General features: G+C 38.9%; 1 protein-coding gene and 1 long non-coding RNA gene across 7 annotated transcripts in view; one reads left to right on the forward strand and one right to left on the reverse strand.

Moving 5' to 3' along the window:
• The window catches only part of Dh31-R (Diuretic hormone 31 Receptor), a 111,707-nt gene that overhangs the window by 30,321 nt on the left and 68,514 nt on the right, over window positions 1-12,872 (forward strand). For 4 of the 6 annotated variants that reach the window (XM_043412738.1, XM_043412737.1, XM_043412743.1 and 1 more), the window contains exon 3: window positions 8,326-8,449. In XM_043412738.1, coding sequence (XP_043268673.1) covers window positions 8,326-8,449 — 124 coding nt within the window. Of the gene's footprint in view, window positions 1-7,322; window positions 7,436-8,073; window positions 8,131-8,325; window positions 8,450-12,872 lie in introns of those variants that run through there. The other 2 variants (XM_043412742.1, XM_043412741.1) reach the window with 2 other exon arrangements.
• On the reverse strand, window positions 9,781-11,087 carry LOC122406923 (uncharacterized). The gene is made up of 2 exons (XR_006260108.1): window positions 10,979-11,087; window positions 9,781-10,425 (listed from the first exon to the last, which is right to left on the reverse strand). It is a non-coding gene; the product is annotated as an uncharacterized lncRNA (long non-coding RNA).

Below are 12,872 nucleotides of genomic sequence, written 5' to 3' on the forward strand. Positions count from 1 at the left end.
AGACGCCACACTCCCTTTGAGGTCACACCCTCACCACACTGGTGCAAATTTGCACTTTGACATTTCAAAACTTTTTATTTCATCCACGAACGTATGGAATCGATCTTACGAGACTTTTGAGGGGCAACCAGTTTTATTATAGAAAAATGGCGAAATTGAAGAAAGAAATTTTGATGTTTTAGACACTTGAAACTTTTGTGAGTGCAAATTTGCATCAGTGTGGTGTCCACGGGTTAAGCAAGATTTTCCCACTTTTTACTCATCCCCCAGCTGATCCTCATGGGAAACGTTGAGTTCAGACTGCCCGAACCGAACCGTGACAAATACCATTTCGCTGTCCACCAGGGTGTTGTAGAGTAATCGATCGTATACGCGTGCTTTAATATAAATGGAATATAATGGGGTGAGCATCGGGGTCTCGGAAGAAGAACGCGATCAACATCAGTCCATCAACGTTTCTTGGTTGACGCATCAAAAGTGCTTCTCGATCGTCCTTCAAAACCGTATGGAATGTGATAGTTCTTCAAATAACTCCTTCATTCGTTCCTTCAAACTCTTTTCTATATATCCTCAAACTTTAGCATTTCTAAGGTATCTGCAGTCTCATTTGTACTTATACTTGTGTTTGCCAGTGTGCTATTGAAGATGCAGTATGGCGGGAAACTTCAATTGTAATAATAAAAAGATCCATACAAATGTAGGGTAAATATAAAGACAAATTGACAATAGTTTTGTCGAACGAAAATCTTATTTTCCATCGATAAACTGAATAAATGGTTTTCTACGAAATAAATCGCGTGAAAAATGAAACGGTGTGTGCGGAGTTTTTCATCATGGCAGTTTCGAGTTAGTTCAACGGAGAGAAATCTGCAAAGTTCCGATGAACACGATTGCATCGGAGCTCTTTTCCTCTCGCACTTATTTATTGCCACTCCTTACTTTGACACGCGGTGGGTTTCACGAGTGCCCTTTGACACGAGCAGTATCAGCTTGTGCGTCTATTACATTCGTATCCGCACTAAATTGTGTAGCCGTAGCTCTGGGTGTCGTGAAACTCGAAAGTACGTGATCGATGTGCACAAAACTTCCTCTCATCCATCAATGGGATGTATAATCGATGGCTCGAACATGTAAAAAGTAAAATTATATGCACATAACATTACGCGTTTGCTATTAAGTCGAAATCTTGTATAAAACTAACTCCTGAAAATAATGGAGTGTTTCATATTTCATTCGTAGTCGTCACTAGCTATTTTCTCGATAGCACGTTTGTCAAACTGCGGAAAATTGTAACGCATTATATTCAACAAGCTTTGATTACGTGCATCGAAAATCCGATGTTGAAATTTCAGTTCACCCACAAAATGATTTTTCTTTCAAATCTCATATATTTCATGTTTGAAGAAAATTAAGGTCCTTAGGAAGTTTATTCCATGCCACGATGAAGCCACGAGCTCGGCCCGAGTGATTCTTTCCTTTTTGACTTTTCAAGAACAAAGTCTGAATTCGAAATAATAATTGATGAGTACAATTTTCTCGATAGCTCCGAGAGGATTCTCGGAGGCTTTTACCGCAACCTCCTCCATCCCGTAAGATCGTCCAGCTTGAATCTGCTTATAAACCGTGAAGAAACGTCAGTATTAACCCACTCTTGTTAGCTGAAGAATTCGACCTACTTTGTGGTCTTTCACAAAGAATGTGAGAGTACAATGGATATCCCATATAGTATACCTTGCTACATACACTTTTGTTCAACGTTTGTTCAACATACTGCCATCTCAGCTTCGGTGTAGGAAAACTCCTTAGGGAATAGACCTCGAGAGCCTGGCCACGCCTAGAACTTTTAGTTATTCACATCGTCTGCCCGAGGAGTGATTTAGATTTCAACCTTTTCCTTCCGAATCCGACTCCGACAGCAATGCTTTAGCTTTATTTCAGAGGAACGTTTTTTTTCGCTAATGCGGCAATTAATTTTCAGTCAGATGAAAACGTGTGTAGCATATAATTGCATGAACGGGTGATCGAGGGAACCTTGAAGACAAATCTTATAAGCATTTTGACAGCGATCGAACGATAATCGATCGCTCCGAGTTCATTTGGATCTTTGGATGAAGGATTAAATGCTCAAATAATACGCTCAAGTCGGGTAATCTCTTTTGCTATATATATATATTCGCCAGAAATTCGTCTGGTGATGAACGGGACAAGTGGTTTTTTCTTCGAATACGTAGGATTTTCGGTAGTGCTGCTTTCCTTTCGCTACATTTTTCTCAAGATCTCGGAATCTGCAGAGACGGATAAACCAGCCCTAAAGAGGGGCGGCGCTTTCGTGAAATAAATTTACGGGGATGAGCGCGCGAATAACCGCACCGGCACAGACGCTCCTGCCATTGGAACCCTTCCTCTCGGATCTCGCTCTCTATAGCTTCAGAAGCACTTTCGCTGTCTCGTCCTCAAGACGAAAATAAATGGAAGGCACATATGCGGTAAACATTACCGTGGTATAACCATTCTCGAAACTTTTACCGCCCCACAGCTTGAGTTCAGCTGTGTGGCCAGCACGGTGACTGCTACTCCGTCCTTCACCACCTCGTACTCCATCCTTTATGGTATGATCTTTCATGAAATCGTCGCGGAAACGAGGAGTGCTATCGGACTGATTTATAGCGGCTGGCTCATTGATGTTTCATCCTTTAATTGAATTTTTTCTTGTAACAAAACTATAATGAAACAGCTTATTCACGCGTATATTCGTACGTATATGAGAAGCGATCGAAAATTATTTCAATGGTATTTTACGTCCACGGGTTCCCCGTAGATTATTTCGAGAGCTACTGGGAATACAAATGGGATTTGAGGGGATATGCTCTCAATTGTTGGGCATCCTTCCACCACTCTCAATTGGGTAAATGACTTTTGAAGCAACAATGCTTTTACCTTAAATTATGATCTCTCGGCATTATCTGCTTGCCCGTATCAATCTTCTCAGAAATAAGTGAATTTTGTCATGCTGGTATTTTCATTAAGGCGACTGCGTTGGTTATTCTCGTGGAGATGGCGAAGACCAAAAAAGATATTTAATGGAACACCCAAAAAGATTAGCGAACCTTGCTCTCGCGATGGTTACAGCAGGACTTGGGACGAAATTGAAGCTCGAGCAGATTTTTGTTATATCCACGTATATAGTAGGTAGATATTTCCTAGTGAAATGGAGTGGGATGCGAAAGTAGCGTGCTTCACTTGAGCTGCCACTTCCATTTTCCTTCCGTTTCTTCTATCTTTCTTGTTATACGTTTGATCCCAAAAAGAAAACGAACTTTGCCAATCTTCGACTTTTAGTCATAAGCTCAAATCCAGCTTTCACTTTTCATGGGAGCTGTTCCCGTGTAATATTCCGCTCTGTTGGCTGCGGAGACCCACCTCTACCCTTGAGAAATTACACCGAACATTTCGGAAGCTATTTTTTGTCGTGAAAAGAAATAAATTCTTGAAAAATCGATTGAAATTGAATTTTTCTTGGCGAACCCCGAAGCGTTTTGTCACGTGTTTTTTAGGGCACGTGACAATTCCTTTACAATTCTGGCCCGTTATTCATTCTGACTCCATTTTCAACGCGTCATCTTGAACTGATCGATGAACGAATTTTATGTTGTGTTAAAATCTTTATGGACTTGGAGTTGTGCCAACATTCGAAGGACGCACTTTAAACACTAGCACAATCTCTTGGGTGAAATTTTATGGTGCGTGACACGAAAACTTTTCGTCATCGGAATGTGCCTGCGTAGAGACCTCTCCGACACACCCCCCAATATCAATTTTCTAATTACAAAGGTCCGATCACGGTTACACACTGCGCCACGTTCAGCCTCTTATCTTAAATTAATCTGACTCTTGATCGTCATAAATTCTTATTTATTTTCATCTTTTCACCGACTATATACTGATATTTTGTTCGTTTATACACACTGACATTTTCACTTCCGGAATAATTCGGTCGCGATCGCGATCGTATGAAAAAGCAACTTTTTATCAGGTAGCTCAACGCCTGAGAGTGATGTCTTTCGGGCGATAAGATACTGGAACTGTATGTGTGTGTGTGTGCAGCTTTGTGTCTGCGTGAACAGCGGCCGGTATATAGTACGAACGTGTGTCCGCAAGGTAAAACGACGTTGGCGGTTGCTACGGAAATTGGACTACCAGCTTGGAAAATGAGGGTACGAAAAAGTATGAAAGAAGAACGAGAATGGGGTAACTTTAAAGGGATCGAGGCACGCTCAAATATATACGTATATCTGTGCTTCCAAGGAAGCATACCAGTTGGCTCCGCTGAATTATTTTCTCGGCAGTGTTGACGCGGAGCTTGGAAAATCACTCATCTTCAATTTTCCATCCCGTTCTCAACCAATTATCTTTTTAACGCGTTCCAAAAAGCTATGAATTCATTCGATATGAATGCTGCGAAATTTCCAACAAGTTGAGAATCTTCGATCGACGTACGTTTGCAGTAGCTCCGTCGCGAGGCCATCCGCGGCATATCACGAACCGATCGATATCGTTCGTTACCGCTCGTTATAATACTCTTAATTGACAGTTCAATTTTTCTTGACCTCAAGCTGACAAATATCAGCTCGAAGAATAACGAACTCTCACGAGCGATGCTCGATAAGAATAGGGCCACGTATATACAGCTATATCGTAAAATCTTGATTGAACGAGGGAGAAAACGGTTTCCCCTTTCTGGTGAGACGCCCCTCGATCTCTTCGGTAACGATTTTGCCTTCTCCCGTTCATTCGAAAAATACCGGCGTTACAATCCTCGGAAAACTTGTACCGAATTCGAGGGGTCTGGTCTTCAAGGGCTATCAACGCTTGGGATCAATAATGGCTTAAGAAATTGATACTAAATTTATAAAAATGATCTCTACCCTGCTCATTCATGAAAAGTACTCGCGAAGAGTGTTGGGATATTGAAAAAAAAAAAAACATTCTCACTTTTGTGGTTATAAATGGATGACGCTGAAGTTTGCAATGTTCGAGTCCAACGAAATGATTTAAAGAGACCCTTCAATAATTCCAACAATTCTCCAATTTCGTTTCCTGCCGAATTTGCAATTCGTAGGCTTTCAAGCTGCACCGATACTTTGTGAAATCAAAAATTGGCGAATTACAAATGTTTTTATTTTGTCCATTTCGTTGGAGTCCAATGTTGCAAACTTCAGCGTCGTTATAAACGGCCATTTCAATATTTAGTGACTGTTAGTGTAAAAAAACTTGACACCCGAAATACTAAATTTTCGAAGCCAAAGCCTCTGACCTATATTCGAGGGAGTTTCGTGAAATCATACAAATGGAAGCAGTTCAATTTTTTTCTTTTAATGTGAAATAATCATTTCTTCGAATCCAAGCTTGGCAATGAACCTCTTACGCACTATAATTAAATTAATGACAACGTCGCATGAGTTCCGACCGAAAAAAAACTGTGAAACGAATGAGCCAGCGTGATATATATTTTATTCAGAGAAGGAAATAACGAATTTTGTAATTACCGATACCTACATTCCGAGCTTTAATAAGCAGCCTCGACTCGCATGTCACTTTTTCACGTTACCTTTCCCTCCGCTTTCCTAAGTTTACCCTTGTAATTCACCTCACGAGGTTTGCACGATCTTAAATAGGGCAATGCACCATAGTTGAGTTACAATTTCCGTACACATTTTGAGCTCTTACTCTCTACAGTTTCATCTTTATGGACTTGAAACTCATTACTCGTTCTCGTACTTGAATGATACGGGAATTAAGTAATCTTTTGACACGAAATGCCCTATAAAATTGTTCTAATGCTAACCTGCGATAACGTATTATTGCTCGACTCAAGTCGAGACTAAAATTTGGTGAATAAAGAGTTTCATGCATTTCCTTTTCTCTCTGCATCTTTTTTTCCACTCCGGTATAAACCGCGCCAGAGTTGACCAGATAAAAATGTGTCTCGAAAGTGCAGATGATACGCTTATAACAAAGTATAATAGATAATAAAATCATAAAAAGACTGAGTGTGCGTAACATTGTCTGGATCGTTGATGCATCGATTTTTACATAAACGTTCGGGATTATAAGAGATATTTCATTATATCCTATCAGGGTCGAGCTTTTATGATGGCACAGAGAATGAGAGTCGAAGAGTAATCATGGATGAAGCTATCGCACGTTCGTTAGTTTCCACCGGGCAGGGGATTCATCGAAACTTTTCTAGTGATACATTTTTTCGAGTGAATTTTTATAGATCAAGATGGATAATAAAATCATAGATAATTATGTTCTATCTCACTATAAACCGGAACTCACTGGGAGTCGGATAATTGGTATTGCTTTCCTGTGCATTATCGCCGTATTGATTCTACACCCTGGGAAAAATGTAATTGGCCAAGTAGCATGAACGTGAAACGATAAGCTGCCACAGTTTAATGATCCTTCGTTTTTATCCTGGTAGCTTGTGGAAAATATTGCGTTACAAACATTCGATTGATGCGAATAAATCATTTGAAGAAATGAATCACGTTTGTGGAAAAATCGATATATTTCTCTAGAAAAGCTGTACGCTCTAGATATATTTCATCAAATTTGTGATATATCGTGGCAATATTTTTAATGGAAATAATAATTCCATGCAACGCTCTCTCTCTCTCTATATGTATTGAAACTTGTGACACGCAGGAACGCTCGTTAATTCTGTTCTCCACTTTGCATACATCTCGTTTGCATAAATAATACATGTATAACGAAAGACAGGAGTAAAAGTTCCTACATAGAGATTAAAGTATAAAGCTACGTTGACGTTTCCATTATCATCTCAACGAGTTCTGCTACTGCTTTTCTTGTTCGTTTCGCCTCGATATATGATATGAGATATCTAAGCGAATGAATTTGTTGGAACGTTGCGCCGGTATTTATGTGATTTTTACGATTCACGATATTGTCACAAAATATCGATATTGAAATTTTTCCTCGTGTCGATGTCCAGGTTAATAGGTGCAGCGTTAATAGGAACGATGCATCGTCGCAATACACTTTCTTCTCCAATATCCATCTACTTTACTAAATAAATATACTTATATAGTTATGCATAGTCAGAGAAAAGCCTAGAAAAGCCTGATATATGTCCGCAGGTGTGCTTACTTCGAGCACACGAAAGCGAGTGCGCGCGAGCTTGTGTTAATGCGTTTTTCAAATGCATTTTTTTCCCTAACGATCAATGCATTACCTTGACGTCGGTTCTATGAAATCGATGATTATTGCTGTATCGAATGCAATTTACGGCATTCGCAGCAGTACCGCCGGGATATTGCCATCAGTCTCGTCCACGAACAGTTGGTTGTTCAATGCTTCTCGTGCGACAATTATAACACGCGTAGAAATTCATTGGATATTCCCGTACCAAGTACGTTTGGCTGTTATTAATTTCCAATTATATTAATCGCTGCTTATGCAACTTATTTAATTATACTAAATCTTGCGAGCTCGCATTTCCGTACGAAGATGACCATACGAAATGCCAATAATTATGCTTTCTTTGTCTGACTACTACGATCCCCGGGGCACCAGAATTGCCGTTTGTTCTCAAAGGAATTTCATCTTTCGAAATCGTATATTCGAACACCCCGAAGCGATATTTTTTGTTGCTACCTGCGACGATGTCTGTTATGATCATGACCTCAGCTTCCTCACCGTGTCCTCTGCTTTTATTCATTTTTCTTGATACGATTATTAATCGTTTGTCGTACGCTATTCCACAAACATTAGTTACAATGATGCGCATTGCGGACGTCGTATGACAGGAACGAGAAAAACATGTTTACCAACGACTTTTTTCATTCATTTTTTCAAATGACAATGAAAACAATGGAATTGAACGTATCGATGACTGAGATCAAGCTCGAGGAAATCGCATTTATTTTGTTATTTATTTTTATGAATGATTTGTAAAAGTGATTATTTTTTTTGATAAATTAGCTAAAGTATCGCGATTTATCCATTTTTTCGTAGATTTTTTTTCTACACTTCTTTTTTCGTTTTCAGTGATATGAGATTCGGATATAAGGGGTCTGGAAAAGTTGATGTCTTCGGAACGACACGGTAAAATTTGATTTAATTTTCATTTTGTTTTTCCCTCCCTCTCATTCCTGAAATTAAAAGTGATTTTTATTTGAAAAATATGCTAAAGTCGTGTGTCAGAGTCGAAGTTATAGAAAAAAAGTTGAAACTTATTTCAGTTTGACTACCCTCGAAAGAAAGGGGTTTAAAGTTTTCTACTACTTTGTTGCTGTGCAGATGCCGGGCCAGAATGCGACTACCATTGGTAGCAATCTTCAGGAGGAGGAACATCGACGAATCCTCTTTGAAAGGCAACAAGAATGCATGGAACAACTCGCTCAGAACGCCACTCCGCCATCAGGTCAGTTATTTTATTACTTCCTTCTTATTGCTATATAGAATCCTTTGAACACTCCCATACAATGTCAACCTACTCATTCGGATTCTTGACGTAATTGAATTTATTCTTTTCACGATTATACGATCGCGTTCTTCGATGATTCCTTGGAAAAAATTTATTTATGCGATTCTACCCCTGAATATTTGATGGTCCATCTATATTGACACTGAGACCCGAGTGTTCGTACTAAAAATCGAAAAACATTCGTACCGCTTCCTTGTAATTATATGGAAAAAAGTGTCTTTTTTTGATGAACGAACGAAACGTACCGACCCGCAGATCCAAGGTCGCTCGTGTGGCTAAGTGCGTGCGAAATCTCCCAAACGATTATAGACATTCGACGGTCTCGTATCCCCTTCCTTCCCTCCTGAAGCATAATAGCGAATTGTTCAATTGGTAGAAAATTCGCTGAGTAGCTCAGCGTTGCCATATCTGCATGCCTGACCATATACGAAGGCTCTATCAGCCATGGACATTGACGAAATCTCCGTCGATGCTATAAATATGGAATTTTCCAGTAACGATATGTAATTCTTTGAAAATACTGATACAATAATATCGATAACGTTACGTTATGAGCTAACCATCCCCTGCTCTCGCGTGGAAGAATCATTAGTGTTCTGCTTCGAAGAAAATAACTATTGATTTTCCGAGGTTCAGCTTCGAACCGAATTAGCGCGTGACGAAATTTCCTAAAATTAATGAAATTGCCGGAAATAGAAGATTAAGTTGTAATTTCGATAACGCATTGAAACGCGTTCACGAAGGATTTTTAGAAATTATTTATGGATAAAGTCCTCGAATAAAGGATCGATCAATTTGACGGGGGAACCTCAGACTGTTTGATCCATGATTTTGTGGATACCTCGTAGGGATATATAAATATGACGTACGTGCGTTTATATTTCGAGGCAGCATTTATGTTGAGGCTTTTTCGGGAGCGCTGCTGGCTAAGCTCGTTTTTCCACATGATTATCTTATATTCGTATAAATATCGTATGAAATAGCGTTTGTGTATACAAAGTGAAAATATGTACCTATTAGCCTGAAATATTTTGGACGCTGTAACGTTTAGAGAAAATATTTCGGACGAAGCTTGGCACCGCTCGAGGACAGTCTCAGAGTGGCGGCAACAATATTTTTCCAGATGCGAAGGTACTTGGGATATTTCAGGAATAACGAGCTATGGGAAAATGGGTGTGGGATTTTGCGTTTGCGCACTTGAGGTTCGATCAACTCATTATGATGTTACACCTCATTATGACGGTCATAATAGCCGTGAAAATATTGAGTTTCTTGATACGTAGAACCTCGGAAGGAGAAATTTATTCCGATAATTGTATAACCCGATGAGCAACTCTATAATCGATATTTTATCGAATTAATTAAACGATTCGTTTAAACTACAGAAATCGATTATTTTTCATCAGCTTGGTGCCAAAATTCTCAAACTTGGAGTATTTTGTTCTTCTGTTTGTGGAATAAACTGCGGGATGGAATCACTCTTATTTTTTATTCATTCAGCTTGTACTGCAGTGACGATTATGGAAGTTCCAATCATTCGTTCTTTTTGGATTTCACTGTAATTTGCGCTCATTGGACGATCGGTTCATAACTTTGACACTCGTTTTGCATTCTCGCTGTAGAAATCAAAGATATAAAAACTATAATTTCTCAATTGCTTTGGGTGAACTTTCTTCGGATGGTGAAAATGTGCTCGCCTGTAGATCGGATCATCGAGGATTTTTTTAACTGCTTCTGTAAACGTATCGGTCGTTATTTTGCGATGATCCAGCGTGACGCCAATTCTCCTTTTCACACAGGGGTGGTCGTTCATTCAAATTTTGGTCACTGAAAATTGGTATATGAATCATAGGAACTTCATACGCGATGGCCTAGGCCTCCGTGGGTCACGAATGCCTTGACGTTTTTGTGTTCTGAAAAAAGAAAAAATTATTTCTCTGATCGTTGAACAAAATGCACAAAATCCATAGGTATGAAACGCATTTTATTTTCGAATACATTGGACGGGGGACCTGTATGGAAACATTGCCAATCAAAAGCTACGCAGTACTCGTGTTTGGGGGAACGACGATGAGGCCAAAGAAATTTTTCGGTAAACCCGCTGGCAATTTCTTCTCGGTTACTTTCATAAGGATACGAACCGGTGCGATTCGTTCGAAAGTTTCGTAGAAAGAGTCAAACGTTTGTTTTGGAAATAACTCGATTTTAATAATTGAGCAGAATTACAAATAAACGCAGCCACGTTCACTGCTGTCAAGTCATTTTTTTATTTCCTGCCGGAACCGACGAGAGTCGACATATTAATCAACGCAGCAGACAACTTTTACTTGAAATATATAACGAAAAAAATAAGGGCTAATTACTTCTGTAGGATGCTCATCGCTGTCGGTAACGTAGAGACCACCCACTTTTATTCCCGGGGTCAGTGGCCTGACAAAATCAAAACTGGGATGAGTGTTTACTAACATGACAGCAATATCTTCGTTCAGCTCGCTTATGCTGTTAAATTTCCTTCCAAAGTGTTTTTCAACCATGCTCAATCGCGCGGACGTCAAGTACCCGTATTGCAGTTTCATAATGCCGCTAATCACAGTATTCTGAAGACGTTCGAAGAAACTCATTTGTTGAGAAAAATCAGAAAAGACACTGGGAACGTATGCCGTGGTAGCACGTCTAAGTATCACAGTCAAAATATCACACGAAAAAATATCACGGAGAATATATCACCACGACAAAATATCGCATCGATATATTATATGGAGGCAAATCACGAATATATCACGAATTAATCGAGACTTAATATTTGTTTGTGTAGAGATGTATGTGTTTGCTTGTTTGGGTTTTGTTTGTGTAGGGATGTATGTGTTTGTCCGTTTGGGTTTGTTTGAAACCCAAAATAATTTAATTGAAACCTTTAATAATCTAATGGTGATATACTGTCCGTGTGATATTTTGGTGTGTGATTTCTTATCGGTGTGATATTTTCACCGTGATATTTTGTCGTTTGATTTTTTGTCAGTGATATTTTGTCGGTGTTTTTTTATCGTGTGATTTACAGTCATGGAACCGTATGTCGTGCTTGTTGGGTTCCTCGAAGGCAGACCCATCCAATCCATCACTTTATCGCTTGTGCCGATAGCGACTAATGGGACTTTGAGGTGACGAGCAAATGTTAGACAACAGCCAGTTATTAGCACCTGCAATAAATTTTGCAAATCATTCGAGTCGATGAAAAGTCAAGTAACGTGTTTGCCAATCGCATTAATTGTTATGAGCGAATGTATAATAAGAAAAATTATCATACGAATTGTGCTTAGCGACAGGTACTAACAAGGAACATCACTTTGGTGTCCCCCTCCGATTTTCTTGAAACTGCTGTATGTGAAAGAGCATTCGAAAGTAAGAGACACGTATTTTTTTTTATCGGCGGAAAAACGGTTTTAAGGGGTGAAACCACCCTTGAAAGTAAGGCATGTCAGGGGGTGATTTTGCAGTTTCACCAGCAAGCACTCAACAGATTTTGATAAAACCAAAACCAAAATGTTTCTTATCTGAAGTGATGAAAAGTTCACCCTGTGCACGAAAAAAAAAAAAAAAAACAGGGGGTTAACCACCCTTACATTCTTATATTTCTCACGCCACAATGAAAAGGAACGAATATGATGGAATGAAACGGGTTCTATTTCCATGAAAACATGAAAATAAAGTTCACATGTTTTTGCATTTTTGCAAAATAGCAGTCTTAAGGGGGTAAACTACCCCTTTTTTGAATTTTCGTACTGTATGTGGCTTATTTCTGTTTTACATGTTTTTGCTGATTCGAAATATTATAATAATTTCGAATCAAGATTTTCTGAGGTATCAAAGTCAATACAAGACTCTGAAAGTGTGAATCTCCCCCACTCGATTTTCCTCTTTATTCGCTATTTCAAAATTTCTCCCTGCATTTCGTTCAATTTGGTTGCTCTGCATCGAAATTACGAATTCAATAATTTTAGGAACGTATAATGATCGTATTGACCTCAATCTTGGCGGGCAAGGGAAGGAGGAGGGGAGCCATTTGATATTTACTACGATTCAACTTTGAAGTCTGAATAAGTCTATGCTGTTGATCTTGTTTACTAACGAACATTTTTTAAATGAAACTTCAATACACATTAACAATTCATTAACCGTCTCATAGTATAGAATCGGATTTTATTAGATAAGTACATATATCGAAATAAAATATAATAAAACCTATCATTTCCAGCAATTATGGCTCATACGTTGTACAATAATGATATTCATCAAAAAAATGTTTCAAACACAAAGATTTTTTGCACCATGCACATTTTATAATCGCTATATTATTGCAACC

Source organism: Venturia canescens, chromosome 2 (assembly GCF_019457755.1).
Source record: "Venturia canescens isolate UGA chromosome 2, ASM1945775v1, whole genome shotgun sequence".
NCBI classification, from domain to species: domain Eukaryota; kingdom Metazoa; phylum Arthropoda; class Insecta; order Hymenoptera; family Ichneumonidae; genus Venturia; species Venturia canescens.